This window comes from Eublepharis macularius, chromosome 1 (assembly GCF_028583425.1).
Source record: "Eublepharis macularius isolate TG4126 chromosome 1, MPM_Emac_v1.0, whole genome shotgun sequence".
NCBI lineage: Eukaryota > Metazoa > Chordata > Lepidosauria > Squamata > Eublepharidae > Eublepharis > Eublepharis macularius.
Window position 1 is genome coordinate 224,141,273 of NC_072790.1, and position 18,932 is coordinate 224,160,204.

The 18,932-nt window shown below is 43.0% G+C and overlaps 1 protein-coding gene across 1 annotated transcript in view; it reads left to right on the forward strand.

Moving 5' to 3' along the window:
* Positions 1-18,932, forward strand: part of DTNB (dystrobrevin beta) — a 150,820-nt gene that overhangs the window by 64,077 nt on the left and 67,811 nt on the right. Inside the window, exon 11 of the mRNA XM_054989090.1 lies at positions 8,432-8,509. Within this exon, the coding sequence (XP_054845065.1) occupies positions 8,432-8,509 (78 nt within the window). The remainder of the gene's footprint in view (positions 1-8,431; positions 8,510-18,932) is intronic.

The following is an 18,932-nucleotide window of genomic DNA, read 5'->3' on the forward strand; positions in this document are numbered from 1 at the left end:
GCCAAAAATGTTTTGTGAAACAATATGCCGTATGCCTTGCTCATCTACTTAAAACTGATGTTTCTGAGACTCCGTTTTTCATGCCTCCCCCCCAAACACCCTGTCTCTAGCTGATGCAGTCCCTGGTGCCTCATAGGATGTGGTACCAAACCTCCCAAGTTCCAAGTGCAGTGCTGGAAGAACATTCTTCCTCATCCACAATGAGGCCCCCACAAGGAAGTGTCTTACAGTATTATCTTCAATCTGCAAAATATTGCAGGGACAAACAGTAAGACAAAATGGGGGTGGAGCTACCATTCTGCAGTGGTTCTGATTTTTCTGAAAAGGTGGTGCTGGGACACTACTGCTCTGTCTTGTGTCCTTAGGCCTGTATGATGCTACAAGATCCCATTCTGTCTCGCATGCTTTTTAATATCTCCATGCAACCAGGAGATGAGGTCGTTCAAAGGTTTAGAGTATGATGCCATCAGTGTGCTGGTTACATCCAGCCCTATCTCTCTTTCCAACTTGTCCCAGTAAGGTGGTAGAGGGTTCTGACTTGATGTCTGAGGTCATTGGTGGGCTGGTTAGTGGGTGGAAGAATTGAAACATAATCCAGACAAAACTGAAGTACTATTGACTGGGAATATATCTGGTCGACGGATTAGGTATACAGCCTGTGTTGGATGGGCCCTCCTGAAGACTCAAGTTCACAGCTTGGATATTCTCTTAGACCCAGCTTTGCATGTGGATGGTCAGGTGACAACCGTGGCTAATAGTGCCTTCTACCAGTTAAGGCTGGTTCACTGTCTACACCCTTTTTTGGAGAAGAATGACCTAACTGCAATAATTCATGCTATAATGACATTCAGATTGGATTACTGTAAAACACTGTACATAGGGGCTGCCTTTGAAGAATGTCTGGAAAATGCGGCTGATTCACATTGTGGCTGTTAGCATAAGGCAGGCTGCATAGAACATACAGCAGCAGTCTTTCAGTGATCAGTTTAACTTCTAGTTGGTTTCTAGGCCCGATTAATTCTGCTAGTATTGATCTATCAAAACAATAATGAGTCACAGTCTAATATACTTTAAGCATTGCCTGCCATAGTAAACCAACCTGTACATTAAGATTCTCCTTGGACCCCTGCCGTCTGAAATGCTGTGGATGATTATTGAAGACAGAACCTGTTCCTTAAGGGCACCAAAATTGTCAGATTCTCTTTGAAAAGAGGTCTCTATTTCCTCTGTTAGCCTTGATATATCTTAACATGGATTTAATATGGATCTACTAAAGTTTGGTGTAGTGATTAAGTGGTGTAGTGCAGTTCTCTAATCTGGAGAACCGGGTTTGATTCCCCACTCCTCCACTTGAAGCCAGCTGGGTGACCTTGGGGTCAGTCACAGCTCTCTGGAGCTCTCTCAGCCCCACCCACCTCACAGGGTGATCGTTGTTGTGGGGATAATAATAACATACTTTGTAAACCACTCTGAGTGGATAGTAAGTCATCCGGAAGGGCAGTTTATAAATCGAATGTTAATATATTGTTATTATTCTTTGTTCTGTTCTGATTGTTGTGCTTTTATTGGAATTGAGTTTGTATTTTGACTCTTGATTAACTTTTTGTTAGATGTCTTGAAGATTTTAAGTGAGAGATAAAGATATTTATTAATAAATATAATATTATCAAAAGCTTAGAAGGTTGCAACCCAACCTGCATAGATCCTCTCACCTCTGGTTTGCTGTCTCTGGGAGGCAGGGAGACATTTTGGCTTGCAGTGTGTTGGATAGCTATTGTATCCCATTCTTTTCCTCTCGCAAGTGCTTTAGTGCTCAGATCGTTTTCTTCTCGCACCATTCTTGTGTGTTGCTCTTTCTAATACTGCATCCCCAGTTCCTCCTGGATCATTATCCCTTCACATCAGAGCTTGCTGCAGCTCGTAAAGGAGAGTGCACAAGTAGCTTTAGAAAATGGATTAGCCCTGACTAATGTGGAAGGGAAATGCTGTCATTTGTTTTGAGGCAATAGCAGGCACAAATAGTTGCCAGAGTCTGGTGCATGTTATACATTTCCCTATCACTATTCTAGACAGAGAGGGGAGACCAGGACCAACTTTTGGAGTTAAGGATAGATCAGGTGAGTCATTGACAGTGACTGATAAGGACTAATTCCACCCAGGGTCTTGCTGTATTTCTATGTCTTTCTGATGTCTGCCACTAACTGCAAGCAGTAAAATGAAATTTTTGACATCTGTTAAGAATTTGCTCGCTTCTTCTTAAGGTTCGAGGAGAGTTCTGCCATAAGCTAGGTAAAAAAACCCAGTAATTTTGTACGCCAAGAAGCCAAATGTTTCCCTGGAATTTGCTACCTCCTGATTAGTAAAACGGGCATGCTAAGAAACTAACTGCAAGAGGAAGAAATGTCCCCATTTGTTAGTCCTCCAGTTTCTCCCACCTTGGCGGTGGGGAGGTGAATAAGCTTTCTAAGGAAGATGCTACCTTCTGATCAGCATTCCTCCCTTTCCCAAGTGAGAGGGAGGAGAGGCAGGAAAGAATAGAGATGAGATTGGTTGGTAATTAATTCTTCAAGTGTCTTAAGGCTGTGTCTGCATTTGAGAGATTGGAAAGTGGCTATGTAAAAATGGGCCACCCATTCCAATAAGATCTCTTGGTGCAACATAAAACACAACATGACTGTTCTTTTGTTGGCTCCAGGTAGTCCACTGGGCTTCTGCAGAGCATTCCAGCTTACAGATAATCGATGAACCATTAAATTTCAGTGTTCGGATTGGCTTTTCACTTTGTATAAGAAGTTGTTGATGAAAATTGACTGCCACTGAAGGGGAAATTCAATTTCTGCTGTTGATGCAGAAGCCCAGAAGGAACCTGGTCTGTCTAAGATATTCCTTGTTCTGTGTGTATATCTCGCACACAAACACACTCATATGCTCACTGCTTTCCTTACAAGTGTCTTCCAGAGAGAATGGAATAGTTTTGACTCTTGATTTCAACTTGGTAAGAAACTTTTTTGATAATATTGTTTGGAGGTTTTTTCCTCAGATATGGTTAGGTAGGAACCTTCGTGTTTCATTTTGGGAGCCCTTATGTCAGACTTCATCAGATAAGCGGGCATGTAGAAGTTCCAGTGCTATTTATCTTGTATACATTTATACCCTCCCTTTCTCCCCAGTGGGGGCTGAAAGTGGCTTATATCATTCTCCTCGCCCCCATTTTATCCTCTTCCATTTTATCCTCACTTGAGGAATCTCACTAATACAAACTGCAATTTGTATCCAACAGTCACCCTTTTAAAAATCCTTGGCAGTAAGGAGGGAGTCAGCATGACTGAGCAATGGGATTCATAACTTGCGGGGAGGGATAACAGACTGGAAGATTCTCTGTAGGAACCCATGGAAGGGGACTGGTTCTTAAACCAAAGAGATGGATGTGAGAAGTCTTAGTTAACTGTTGTGTTGTTGCCTGGCATTCATGTTCTGTGATAAGAGAATGGCCCAGCCATGTTTGCAGTCTTGGCAGGACAAACTTCCCACCATAACATTTGTGGTTTTGGTTGTGGCTGATCTGCCAGCACCTATTCAGAGGCTGTTCTGCTCCCAGAGTGGAGTGAGATGCTCTGCTATTTTTGCTCAGCTGTATAGCAGGATGGGGTTTGTACTGCTTCCCCAAACCTTCCAGTGTTCCTCTGCTCAGTCATGTACACATGATGCAGCAAGCATCAAAGAAGGGAAGTGTCACTGTGAACTTGAGTATTTTTACCCTGACCTCTATGCTAACCAGAGCAAGTAAATAATTCCTTTTCTTCTGCAATACATCAGCATTGCTTCCTTTCCAGCAGGGAATTAGTTGAGGCAGAAGTCTAAGATATTGATGCCTTGCTTTAATGCCTGTACATTTGTTGCCTGGCTCATTAAGTTGCCTTCTGCTGCAATTAAAGAAACCAAACACCCGCATTTTAAATTACACTGCCCTCGGTTGTGTTTATTCTTTAGCCAGAGATGTGAGGCAGTTAAAATCTTGCATGGAAACAGGTTTCCTATCTTCTGCTCGGGGCTCTTGGGAAATGAGAGGGCTGGAGGAGAAGAAGCATGTCTCCTTCAGAATTACTCTTTTGGGAGGACTTGAGGCTGCTGCCTAGAGAGGACTTATAGTTAGTTGCCTGTTGTCCACTAAAGAACCTCCATTGAAAGGAGATGCCTGGCTGCTCCCGGTAACACTGAATTTACCACTGAGGTGGCTGCGCAATATTGCTTTTGAGTCTTGGCTGCACAAGGCAGCAAACTGGCCATGTGAAAGAACATGGTTGAACGGGATGAAGTTGCTGAACTAAGCTGCCTGTGTTGGGGGAGTAAAGCCATAGGCCACTTGGCTGATATATAGGGAAGGCAACCCTGCCAGGTTTTGGTCCTTTCCTTTCCTATTTTAATTTTAGCCGGATGCTTATTTTTGCATTTCACTCCTTTATTATCATGGAAATTAAAGATATAAAAAAGAATATTAAGGGCCGTAGAATTTATAGACCAGGAATAACTCTATGAAGATATTGCATTACAATGAGAGAATGTCTGTTTTATTTATTTACTTTGTAGTCTATTTTTCTTGCAGGGACTCAAAGTGGATTACAGAATAAAAACAATGTATTCATACAGTCTAAGAGATTGAATAAACAGTGCAGGAGGACTAGGATTACAGAATTAGAAGATTATGCATACAATAAACTTCTGATGCCCTGCTTAGGGTCCCCCTGCCCTCTGAGATTAGGCATGTGGCAACCAGGCACACATATCGGTTGTGATATCAACACTCTGGAACTCTCACCCCTTCTGTCGCCCATCTTCCACCAGTGGTTGAAGGCTTTTTTGTTTGGTTTGGTGTTCCCTCAGTGATCTCTTCTTTCTGCTCAATAGTTTAATTTTTTTTTAAGTTTGTGTATGTGTCTTTTAGCTCCAGTTTTAATTGTTTTAATAATATGTGGGTTTTTGTTGGTTTTAATGGTTTTTGAGACGTGATTTTATTTTCTTTGTTTTAATTGGTTAGGTGCCTTAGTAGCCCTTATCAGGGCAGAAAAGTGGGGTATAAATTTTGTAAAATGAAAAATAAGACAAGGCACACTATAAACAATGTAGTAAATGGAATTACAAAAGTAGAAAACAATGCAGTAAAAGCAGGATAATATCTGGAATATTGCAGCAGGCTCCAAACCTATTCCATTTTAAAGGCAGCCTCTTGGACTGTTCCATTCTGCTACATTTCTGATACCTTCATCAAAATGCCCTCCTGAACCGTTCTGTTTTGCATATTCTGCAGAATGATAGAGAAGTATAGGAGCGTTCATGGCCTCTTCAGGCATGCAGTTCTGCAAGGTGGGAAATACCATAGAGAATGCACACAAGTGGGCAGTTGCTGATCTTTCCCCATTTGTAGGGCGGCAAGCACCATTAGAAGGCCTTGCTCAGATGAGCAAAGCTGTTATATAGTATAGCAAGTGAGGTGGTCCTGCAGGTTAAATCTAACATTCAGATGAAAGTGGGGTTAGTCACTCAAACAAAGGCGTATGCTGTTTCATGTTCTTCAGCACTAATACATTCTGGAGTGCAAAATTCACCACCTGCAAAGTGCCCTTCAAGTCTTACTTTGTCTATCCCGGTAGCAGCCAGCCCTGTGAGGATGGTTTGAGTGGAAGGGACCTGCGTAAGTCCACCTCAGGTAGTAGTTCTGGAGCTGTCCTGAGCCTCCCCTATCGAAACCCAGCACTCTAGACCAGGCAATGGGCCTCATAGTTCCTTTGTTGCCACCTAAGGGCAACTCTGTTGTGAAGGTCTTACAGCCTTTTGCGGTTCTCCAGATTTGGCTTTGCATACTCTTTTGGATCAAAACACACGTTCTATAATGGTATAGCTGGGATTAGTTAAGACCTAGGAGAATTTTCAAGCAAAAAGGGGGAGGGGGGACCAGTAACCCGGTAAACGTAAGGGAGAGTCTCAGAGGTGCCCAAAAAACAAAGTTTGCTGTGGCCTGCTGGGTTACAACTAAGTCTCTTGATCACAAGCAGTGGAATTATATCTGCATGAAGCAGCAGCAGACCCTGTGAGCTAAAATAATTTAGAAAACAGTTAAAGGAGAAATAATCCCAGAGGTGGCTTATTTTAGGATGGGGAGCGTCTTAAAGAAAATACATTAGTCATTAGTTTCTGCCCACTTCTGGAGGTTCTCACTCCTATCCTGGCTTTTTAACCGTAAAGGCAATAGGGAAATATGGTTATCTGCCAGAAATACCATTAGTTGCCTGAGATTGCATTTGTTTAGGTCTGCTTGTACTATTTTAGCTGGCAATCAATGGCTCTCTTGCAGACCCAGCCACTGTTACAAAGTGATGACAAAGGGAGTGTGCAGTTTTTTTTACCTAGATGGTCCTATATAGATTTGCTATCAGAGATAAACTATACATTGGGAGCAATCTGCCAAGGATGACCACACGTTTTCTTGGGCAGCCTTGGAAACTTTTCATGATGTATGCGGCTCTGGGGTGCTACTTAGTTTGACCTCTTGATCCGGGATGCTCTTCTTTGTTAGTTTCTTCTTGCATGCTTTTAACAAATTAGATTCTGTAATGCTTGTTAGCAGCAAAACCCCAGAGTGCGTGCAGTGTGTCCTAATATTACTTCGCTGGGGGCAAGGGAAGAGTAATCTGGTTTGGTTTTGAAATGCAGAGAGACTGCAGCCCTGTGGGAGTGAGGGACCAGTTAGGATGGTCCACTCCTAATAATTTCCTGACACTTGTAGGGAATTTTCCATCTGACATGACTGACTGACCAGAGCTTTGACACATCTGTCTCTGAGTTGGAGAAATGGCCCAAGCTGTTAACGCACTTCTTATGTCCTGTGTTCTTGGTCCAAACAGTTCCTTGATTCACTGAGGATGAGGGTAGGCAATGACATGGCATCACTGGTGGAAGTTTCATGACAAAACCACTCTTAAGTTTGTTTTAGAGTCTATTGTATGCTGGTTTGGAAAGTTTACTTCTCTGCCATCCCTGTGACTACAGAGAACCACCCAGCAAAGCCTTTTCCAAGTGGTTTGGGACCTTTTACATCTGGTCCTACAGGGAGTATTTGAAGAACTCATGACACCCTCAGATCAATTGTTTGTGCATTTTGGAGTGAAAAATTGCAGGCTTATGTTCAAGATTGGATGCCGTATAGAGTTCAGAGGGTATCTAGAGTTTGTGTTTGTTTGTTTCTTTGTTGGATGCCATTCAGCTCGAGCAATGCAAGCACATGGGCGCAAGATACTTGGAGAGGTGAGGACTGCCACTAGTACTCTTGACCCTGTTTCATTCTCAATGATTTAATCTGTTGGTTTGGACTGGTCAAGTGAGGAATGGAAGTGGTAGATGTCCTCTTTAAAGAGTGGGTGGCCCTGATGATCGTGAAAGTGAATGGTGTAAGGCCACTTCTGAAGAAACCTTTGCTGGATCTGCAAGACTTCACTGGATTTGGGCCAATCTTCAATTTGTTGTACTTAAGCTGTTAGGGCAGGCGTGGCAGCACAGCACCAGAAGTTATTCAACATTGCTGATTATCTTGATCTTTTTTCAGTCTGGCTTCCACCCTGGTTTGAGAAGAGAAATGGCCTTGGTTGCCCAACTCAGTGACTTGTACTGGGAATTGGGTGTTTGTTCTGTTGGACTTTGGATTCTCACATTCTGAGTTGCTTTGGAGGACAGGTCTGAGACCAAGAGTCTCAGAAACAGGCTGGCATAATTATGATGCACTTGCAACTGGTAGTAAGTGTAATTTTTTAAGATGAATGCTATCCACTTCCTTGTGCTAAGCCTCTCTGAGAAGGCCAGACTGCGCAACCAAGTGGACTGGATTCCTTCCATGGTTTAGTAATCTTATTTCCTGTTGCAAATGGGCAAGTCATGATCTCTGACAACTGGAGCAAGAGGGTGCTGTAAGGAACCCTGAAGTGGATAGGATTTACCATTAAAGGTGCTGGCTCCCCTGCAGTTTTGCTGTCCTACACAGACTTAGTTCTTGGGAAGGAGCCTCCCTATAAGGGTCTGGTCTCCTCCACTCCTGCCAGGTAAATCTCTGTCATCTTCCATGAAGGAGATGCAGCACTGATCTGAGTTTTTCTCTTTGATGAGAGGCAATCAATGCATAACTAGTGTGACAAGAAAGCATAGCAGCTAGGATTGGGATGTCCGTTGCTGCAACCAACAGAGGGAAAAGTCTGAAGCGGCAATCATGCTAAAGGATGGGACACAGCTGAGCCTTAGGCCATGGAGGCAGCTGGAGGCTTGCAGGACTGAAGATGGCTCTTGTTGCCTATAAGAATGTGGCGGCCATTGTGGGGCGGGGGTTTCCAACTCTGTGCCGTTTGCCCAGTGACTGACCGTAGCATGCCCTCTGTGTTCTGTGTTTCAGCCCTCCTCGGCCCCTTGCTAACATGAATGATGCCATGGTTACCCACATGTCTTCTGGAGCTCCCACGCCAACAAAAAGGTAGGCATATGTGGCATTTACCAGAGGCACATGGATCACCATAAAACATCTAGGGTATCAATTCAGAAATGGGGGTTGGGGATGAAGGGTGAGTCTCCTGTGCTCTGGGTAGTTCTAAAACAGAAGTTTCATTCTAGCAGCCTCTTCTCCTTTCATCCACAGAAAAAAATACTTCCTTTATTTACTACTGTTTTTATTCTCCTGCCTTATTTTGTAAGCTGAGTCATTTTTAATGTACTTCAGAAGCCTGGGTTCCTTATTTGTAGGAGTTGTCTGCTGAAGAATGCTCTATCTTCCGGCTAAGCAAAAAATACGTTATTTCATGTCAGTGCTTGTTTTATTATTTGATAACTAATGCCATTTTAATTGCCTTTTGTTTCATGTGTTAACAATTGATTGATCTTTTCTTTTGTGCAAGTTCAGTTTGAAATGATAGGTCAGAGCAGGATCAGTGCAAAGTCTTTCTCAGCCCAAGGAAGTTGCTACAAAGACAAAAGGGGCCGTGAATTCCTCTCATATAGCTTGAGCACTTGGTTGTTTTCAGTAGGTTTGCAGACAACTTTGGAAAAACTTACTTTATTTGTATACCATCTTCCTCCTCAGTGGGGACCTGAAGTGGCTTCCATTGGCCTGTTTTCCTCCATTCTATTCTCACACAACCCTGAGAGGTAGGATAGGCTGGACATATGTGACCAGCCCAGTCAGGATCTGAGCCGATCTGAGGTAGGAGGGACTCTTCTCCAGAGTCGGGGGAAATAGTGGAGGGAGACAATTATACTCATTATGGCTTGGGGTGGGAAGACAGAGGAGGGACGAAGAAAAGGCATACCCTCCAGCACTCCATTTCCTCCTAGCATGCCGATGTTCCTGTGAGGATTGTTGCAGAGTCTGCCAGAATTCATAGGGAAGCCAGCCATCTGAGTGTTCTCCAGTTGGTGCCACTGCAACTCTTCATCCTCCCTCCTTTCTGTAAGCAAGAAACTGCAGAGCCAGGATAGAAACTGCAGCAGCAACATTTGATCCTGTCATTGGGTTTGTGCAGGGCTCGCAGCGTTGCTGGCACCAGTTCTGAGTGCACACCAGCATTTTCTTGAGATGCCGCTGCTTGGGCTTGTGTGCCACTCTACAGATGTAGTCTGATCTCCTTTAAAACCTGTACATGAATCTGAGTATCAGTTTACTCCGCCAGGGCACCAAAAGGCTGCTACTAGACCAAATAATTAAGAGGTGGGTGTATGGTTGGGTTACCTCCGTTTCAAGGCTTCCTGATAAGCTTCACAAGATTAGGAAAAGGGAGGAGGGAGATTTGAGAGATGCTTACAGTTCTTGTGAGCATGTAGCATTGAGCAAGCAAGGTCAAAGGAGGGAATAGCAAAGCAGATGAAAAACAGGGTCATCTCAAGGAAAACATTGCTGTTTCTTTGGAAGAACGCATGCTAATTATTCAGGCCTCCAGCACGTCCTGCTCTTGTTAGCAAAAAAAATAAAAATCAAAAGTTCCAGGCTTCATTTCCTTTCCATGTACAATACGTATATTCCAAATCTGTTAAAGCACAAGACTTTCCGTTCAGACTGCTTCCCTCTTGCATTCCCACATCCCAATATTTGCTACTGGGTCTAAGGTACAAGGCTTACTACCAAGTGCCTTTGTGAATGTTTCTGGTTCTCAAATTTGGTATTGTCCTTCCTGCCTGTAGAGAAGAGAGCAGTTGCTAGGAGAAAGCAGGAGGAGCTGCAGAATCAAGGTAAAGAATAGGGCAGAGGAGTTGGGGGTGGGGGTGGATGGAGGTAGCAAAGGAATAAGAATGGATAGGGAATTAGACTTGAAAGTGCTGTAGGTATGAAGAGTCTAATGTTTTCTAAATCATTCTGTAGTAGTTGTTGTTGTTTTTAATCTTGGTTTGGGAAGTCTCATAAAAACCCACTAGCAAGATCAGACTAAGGAACCATCTAAAGTTCCTTTAGAGGGACAATGATGGATCGCCCCTGCAGCCTGTCCCCAGCTGTTTGTCTTCACTTGAAAGGAGCCTCTGAACAAGGTGATTGATTTGTATCTGTCATCACTAATAGACTCCTTTCCACAGATGTGTCTGCCTACCTTTAAAATCCTTGTAAGCCAGGGCCAATAACTGGAGTGTGGGGACAGATAATGAACGAAAGATGGGGCTTGTGTTCTTTTCTGGTCTCTAAGTACTTCAGTGTATGGAGAGCACACCCCGGGGAAATGCTAGGCAGCATGGAGACTGAAAAAGGACAAAAAGTGTGGGGGGGGGGCGGAACTTAACCCAAACAAAATTGGATTAAAAACCAAGAAGGTTAAAGAAATCCCAATCCATGAGCCAAATATTAAAATTACTAAATATAGAAAATAAACATATCTCAATATACAACAAACGTATTTATTACAGGATAATATAAAAACTGTTACAGGCCCAAATATAGCCTCAATTCCAATTAAAATCACAAAAATCTCAAACAAGAACCTTATGCGACCCTGACCAAATGCGTTTTGGCCATGTGGCCTTCTTCAGTGGTCAAGTATAGTTATTACACAGTAGCTCCAAACAGTGCAATAATATGACAATGATTAATAAATATAATCAGTATAGGACCAATTTGGAATTATGTTCCAGTTAATATCAATAACTCAAGGCGGAGATGAACTTAAAAAGCCTCATTTGGAATCCTCTTCTGCCCTAGTCAAGTACATGTCTTGGGTGGTAATTCAATTGTGTACTTTCCTATTTTGGTCCAAAAAGAATCAATGCTAAGTGCAGTCTGGAGTCATGTAGTAGTACTGCATTTTACTGGGCAGAAGTGTAGATCCACCTTGACTGCTTTAACTGCTCTGCAGCATGCCCTCTGTAGTGTACAATGGAGACACTTTGGTATTTCCTGCTGAGGTTTACAGAACAGTCCTGTGCCAGAGCTCTTGGCTTGCAGATGGTAAAGGGTCCTTGGGGCAAGGTTAACTGAAGAGCAGCAACCTTCTCAAAGACTCTGCCTCTTGAATGCTAGAATGGCTGATAGAGGCAATCTGGTCTCATGTTCCAGAAGCTGTTTGGGTATTGTGATACATGGAATTCGCCAGACTGCTAGTACTTGCAGCATGCAGTGCTGCAGTTATCTTTTGATTGGCTTAGCCAATATCTGGCATTCTCCCCCCCCCCCCAATACATTTTAAAAGCACTCCATATATACTGGGCAGAGGAACCAACAAACCAGGGTTACTTACAAAATGTAAATATCATCTTTTGGGCAGCTCTTTAGTAGCGGTGGGAAATGGTCTGTTAGGAAGGAACATGACTGTCTGAGGCTCCCTCCCTCTTCTTTTTGGATCTTGAAGATATCAGAAAAGTTACAATTTTTACAGGACATTTCTGTGTGCAGAAGCATCTGAATGCAGAAATAATGCCAAACTTAATGCTTTGCAGCCTGTGTGTGTGTTTGATGTAATATGTCCTAGTGATTCTCCGACCACAAACACTATGCTAGCAGATCACTGCAGACTCTACTCATGGCAAAGCACTCTAAGCCAATACCCCTAACTTACTGCTATTGGAAAATAAGCAGAGTTACAGCTGGCCTAGGCTTTGTGTTCTTGGTGAAGTGGAACAGACTGCAGGCGCCACAAGCTCAGCCTAGAAGTTTGCTCTGGGAAATGATGGAGGATTTTGCCATTGATTGTGCTGGTGCAGAGCTTCAAGCCCAGAGCTACAAATAAACAAGATTTTAAGGGGGCCCAGCATGGGATCATGCACTCTTTGCTTGCGCCCTCGGATTTTGCACACACACACCAGGGTGCAGCATTATCTTTCTGATTGTGTGCAAACATCCCTAGTGATGGGAATCACCAGGGACAATTGTGTAACTTCTCCTTGTATGAGTTCTATGGGGCTTAGGAAGCAAACTTTCACACAAATTTAAGAAGAATTTTTTTTAAAAACTTTTCAACAATTAATACAATACAACTATTTTTCTTTAACTAAACTCATAACTGCAATCATACACAAACTTTAAACCAACGATACAATAAAATTGGTTAGTCTTAAAGGTGCTACTGGACTCTTTGATTTTAAACCAACGATGTCTTTGAAAAGGGTAAACCAGTTCAACTTGTCTGATTACACCAAGTGATAGAGTCCTTTTTCACTATCCTTCCAATTCGAAGCAACTGTAGCCCAGGTTTCTGTCCTCTTCTTGGGGAATTACAGCCCTTATTCAAGGGGATAAGAGCATATTAATTATTATTCAGCTCCCCAGCAACCAGCTCCTTCCTCAGCTGCCTGAATTTCTCGCAAAGGTTGTTCTCAAGTTTTACACCTCACAAGAGATCATACTCCCATTGTTTTTTCCTCCGTCCCTGTTGTCTGAGGCTGAAAGGACACTTCACACACTAGATGTACAAAAGGTGGTTCTCTTTTTTTCTGGACCTACAGCTTCCTTTAGATCAGATGTCCAGTTATTCATTACGCAGGTCCAAACTCTCCTCCTTGGGTAAGTGGCTTGCTAATTTCTCATGTGGGACAGCATAGAAGACTGACAATGAAAATAGAACTGCACTTACCTGTAACTGTTGCTCATTGAGGCCTTCTGTGCAGGCACACATACCCTCCCTTCTGCCCTGCTGTGTGCTCTTCTCTCCTTACTTGGTGAGTCCATCGGCTTAGGAGAAACTGAGGGTCAGGGGCACCACCTCTCCCAGAGCTCAGGTTGTTTCGGCGAGAAGTGGCCACACGTGTTCTGGTGGGGAGAGGTTCCCCTTACTGTATTAAAAGCTGCAAAACATCTCCAATCAGCAAGCCTGCGCATGCACAGTCCCATGTATGCCTACATGGAAGACCTCAATGAACAACAGTTACGGGTAGGTGCAACCATGTTTTTCAAAGCATATCGTTAGAATTCTGGACTTCCTTGAATTCTCTGATCAGAAGCAATGCCTCTCTGAAAGAGTGTGTGCCCTCCACAACTGATCTTTCCCAGTAACACACAGCTTGCAAGGGAATGTTGGGCATGTTCTAAATTGTGCGCACAGTTCAAACAAGACAGAAGTGATGTCTGATTGGCCTGGCCGACAAATGTGGGGATTCTTGGCAATTGAGTCAATATGGAAAGGGTACCCTGAAGACAGATAGTTTGCAAACCTCTGATACAGCAGTCACTAATTCTTGTAAAATCACAAGCTTGAGCTTCTGTACCTTTGTGTTACAAAGACATCTGTACTCCTCTCTCTCTCTCTCTTTCTCACTTGGCATCCTGATACCTTTCAGTTCCCTCTAGGGAGTATTCATTCTGCCTGAGTTGTAACATCATAGATAACCAGAGGCTTTTGCATTGTCTGATAGAGCGGATTAAGTCAAAGCATTCCGTGGTTTCAAATATAAATTTTCTTGCATTTCTCTCATGTCAGCTCATCTATGTCCTTTAACAGAACTTGTCTGGACTTGGTTAAGTGTGGGAGATGCTGCAAACATCTGTGGTTTTCTGTTCTTGCTGCAAAAACTAAACAGATAGCAGGTTTGAGAGTATTGACTTGCACCCAAAGATGCCCTTCTATGAGCAGAGGGCACTTCCACTAACACAAGGAGAGAGCCATGTATTTAGGGGCATTTCCACTCAAACTACATCTACATGTTTCCTGAAGCCACCCCCCCCCCAACCCTCAAGAGCAAGAAGGGATGTTGGTGACACAGGAGGCTGCAGACGATAGGAGGTGGGAAGGAGTAGAGCTCCACTCATGGATCCAGCCCATTTTCTGAGTCTGTCCTGCAGTGGATGAGCAATTCACTGGACAGCTAAGAAAAATATGACTGTTCTCCAATGACTGGAAATCTGTTTCTCCTGTCTTTGGAAAGTGAAGGCTTTGCATTAGTGTGAGGGGCAGGGAAACAGTTTGGTTGCAGTTCTTGGATTTAGAGCACATGATAAGGAGAGCTGAGAGTTTTGAACTATTTGGTAGATTGAGAACAGTCTGGGAAACTGCAGGAGTTCCAGCAATAGCTTTGGACAATCTGACAAAGGGTCAGTAATTTTGCTCTCTACTTTTGGATGCTTGCTTCTGTTATTCCCTGCTTCTCTATTTGTAAATAAGACCAGTATTTGCAAAGACATAATCTCTCCAGCATTCCCTAGTTTAAAGGAAAGTAAATCTTTCTTTGTGTTACCTCTGGCTTTCTCATCACACTGGGGGAAAGTGGGGAGCTCCCAGCAACACTATTGTCAGATCCATTTTTTAAAAGAGCAGTGACTGGATGTACAAGACGATGCATAATTAAGTCAGTTGCTCGTGGAATATACAATAGTTCAGTTGCATTATACTGCTTGGAAAGATTTTGAATGGGGAAATGATGCTCAATTAAGCCAGCTGTTGAAATATGTATGCTTGTATTGATTTGGCTCAGCATTGCAAAAATGCTCATCTATTTTGGAAGACAAGCGTCCTGGACTTGTGAGGCCAGTGTGCAGCAGAATTTTTTTTTAAAAAAATACTTCGTTCATCTCTATTATACATCCTTTACTATTGAGCTTAAGAACTACCCTATAAAAAGAATATTTTCCATTGGAATTACAGATAATCTCTAGCTTGAAGGCACGCCACCGTCTTCCAGTTGAAGAGCATTGTTGCAAGTTGCTTCTGTTCCTGAAGCACAGCAGCAACCAGACAAATCGGGGTTGTCAGCTCAAGACTCCAGTGTCACTAAATGACAAAAATGTTCCTCCATAATTAGGTGGAATTTTCCCCATCAAACTGCAGAATGGGTTTGCTTCTGTTTTTAGTATATAGGGGGAGGGGGAGGGGTCAGGAGCGGGAAGCAATAGCGTATGTTCAGGGCAGAACTTCCAGTGGCTTGCTCTCCATTCTTGAACTTCTAAAATTTCTCTCTTGGTTGTCTTGAGCTTACCCTCTTCTACTCCAGAAATTGGGAGACTCCTTAGGGGCTTAAATATGTGGAGATTCATTTCACGGTATTGCTTATGGCTGGACAGTGTATCTCGGCTCGCCTCTTGCTCCATTGCCCTGCCTGCAAAAAGGCCTGCTCCAGTACAGTTGGTATGGGCAGTGGTGGGGTGCAGGGGAGAGAGAGACTTTAATCTGACATGTCCAGGTACAGTGTGGGTAGATCTGGGGTTTTGGAAGCTGCTGTATGAGCCCAAGGAAGCTTGACTGATTGCAGCAACTGTAATGCATGCAAATGCCCTGTACTGCTGTAGCCTAGATTCTTTGGGACAGCTTGAGTTTTTCTGGTCTCAAAAAGAATGAAATTAAAACAGCAGCTCTTGTGCAGCACATATACAAAAAAATGGGAGTGTAATCTGTGCCTGTATATGCAGCTGAGACTGAAAAAAATGCCACATTTGTCATCACTAGCAGCTTGGATATAGGATCGAAAGGCTAAGGAATTCATATGTTCTGGGGCTGTATGCAGAAATTTGATGAATGGAGCAATTACTCTGGCCCTGCTTAAGACTTCAGTGGAACATGATGTGGGGTTGAGGTGGCAATTCTATTCAAGGAAGGCATTGCTTCCATGTTGCATGCATGTTGGAAATTGTGCAGTCGAAAAGAGAGTGGCTAAGGTGAGCTGTTCAAATAGATGAGTAGATTGAACAAATTTCTGCTATCTGGGAGAGGTGTGGGGTGTGGGGTGAAGCTGTGGCTCACTGGTAGAGCCCCATGCATTGCATGCAGAAGACCTCAGATTCTCTACTTGTAAGTAGAGTATCTGAAAGACCTCTGCCTGAGACTGTGGAGAACCTCCATCAGTCAGACAATATTGACCTTGATAACCACCATATAAGCAGCTCCGTGTGTTCTTGTGAAGTATGAGCTTCTCACAAGTACTGAAAGATCTTCACAGCACAGAACTAAGGAGCAGAGGAGGGCTGCTTACCTGTGATAACTGTTTATTTTAAATGTTTTGGGAATAAAAACTCCAAAAAGAAAATCTGCACTGTTACAGTTTCTGATGAGGTGATTGTTTTGGACGTAAGAGCCTTTAAGTTCTGCCTAGTCCAGAATTCTGTTCCCATCAGAGACCAACCAAATGCCTGTGGGGAGTCAGTAGTCCTCTTCCTGTTGTTTCAGCTCACTTCAGAAGTGATCTGTGGCTCACGAAAGCTCATCCCCTACCACAAATGTTGTTAGTCTTATAGGTGCTACTGGACACTTGCTATTTTCTACTGCTACAGACAGACACACGGCTACCCATCTTGATCTGTCTTCCTGTTGTTTGTCCACCTAGTAACTGATATTTAGAACTATACTGTCTTTGAACATGGAGATTTGATTTTGCCCTGGATGTGCCCTGTCTCCTTTTAAAGACATCTAAGCCAGAGGCCATCTTCGTGTCTTGTGGTAATGAATTCATGAAGTAATCACTCTCTAACCTTGAGAACAGTTTAGCTGTTGAGACTTCATTTTTTAAAATCATCTCCTGGTTTGCGTAAACCAGGAAAATGGAGATGTGTTTCCACTGTGAGCCATGGTGCCTAATATGCTTATTAGCTCACAGGAACACTGTCAGCCAAAGTTAGGTGGGTAGCCATGTTGGTCTGCAGTAGTACAGTAGGATTTTAGTCAGTTGGCACCTTAGAGACCAACAAGATTTTCAGAGTGTGAGCTTTCAAGAGTCAGATCTTAGAGTTGTGATTCTTGAAAGCTTATACTCTGAAAACCTTGTTGGTCTCTTAAGATGCCACTGGACAAAAATCCTGCTGTACTACTAGCCAAACTTGTCTATTTCCTTTTGTGCCTTTCCAGTGCAAGAGGTGATGTTGACAAGGAGCAGAGAACGGTGGAGGCCGTGGAATCTATTTAGAACTGTGCTGTGTGTTGGTAGAGGAGCGGCACTTTCGTTTGTAACATGGTGGAGACAGAATTGGGTCAGGGAGAGTCCTTTGGAGCTAGAGATGTTCTCCCAGAAGAAGTACATCTTTTAAGAGCAGCATTTGTTAAGTGGCCTGGTCTTCAGCATTTTCTTCCGTTTGTTTTACGGTTTTCTGGGTCTAGCAAAAGAGAACGATCTGTAACAAGTATGCAAGATTAAAAATGAAACATCATCATCAGAGGTTTCTGTACTGAACTTGTGCACCATCTTCCAGTTTTGTATGGACTGGGACACATGGAGTGCAGTCATGAAAAGCTGCCTCTTTCCGTTCGGGAGCCAATGGGTTTTGAGCACTTGCAGTTCCTCAGCCTCACCTTGCCTGTTTTTGAGTTTACTTTTCTAGTATGTTCAACCAAGAGAGTCTTGCTCCTTCCTCTCTTACCTCCATGTTCCTGCTGTTTCTTTAGGTCTTTCAATACTGTCTGTCTGTCTCGTGTATAGTCCGCCTTTCTCACTGAGACTCAAGGCGGATTACACAGTGTGAGATTAGTACAGTCAGTATCAAAGACATTTCCATAAACAATGCCGTAGGGTAAATAAATACAAGTTCACAAAGGCATTGCATTAGCGAGAATCCAATACAGAGTTGAGGAAATGCTGAAGCAGAACATAAGCAATTCTAGGGCTGACATTAGACAACATGAAGCACAGGTAGCACATAGGAGCACATATTTAAAGCAACAGATAGTAAGTAAGGCAACATAGTGGTGAAGTCTATGGTCCCTAACTCATTAGTGAAGCATCTGAGACCCCCCTCCCTACAATACAGTCCTCTTATCTGAGTAAAAAGCCTTTTTGAATAATTTGGTTTTTGCTTCTAAAGCTTTCTGAAGGAGCTCACATTGGAACCACAAGCCTCTCCAGACAAAATGAAATCTCCTTAATGCATGTTGAGCTGTAGATAATACAAAACCCACTTTTTTATTACACAGGAAAGAAAACATCCATTACATTTGAAGTGGCATCCATTGAATTATAACAATAAATCCATCTGCTTGGTTTACTCTCTGTGTAGTCGCGTCACTGTAAATTTGAGAGATTTAGAATGGGTTGGGTGGTCTTGCTTCAGAGGACCAATTCCTACATCAGCTGGTTGGTGGTAATTTGCTTTGATTGATTATACAAAATTGGTTACAAATCACTGTTACCTTGCTGTAAGAGTAGGATTTTCACAAGGAATTAGCTGTCCACAGCATGGGATTTAAACCAAACAAAAAGTAGATTATGCTCCCCTTGTTTCCTGCAGGCACCTCGAATGTTGCTGCTACCACGTTATATTGATGCAGCTACACCCTCCTCTTCCTTCTTTGTTATACTGAAATAATATAATTTGAATAACTAAAATCGTGGGGATTGAGGGGGCAAAAGAATCCAAGTTGAGCAGATCTCCTTCTTTAATTAAAGTTCAGATTTACTAACATAAAAGGCAATTTAATGAGTACAGGTAAATGTAGAAGTGCTTCTTGCTGAAGCTTGCTTCTCACTGAAGTGATAAGTAAACATTTGCCTGGGCTGTACAAATTCAGACTGCGGCT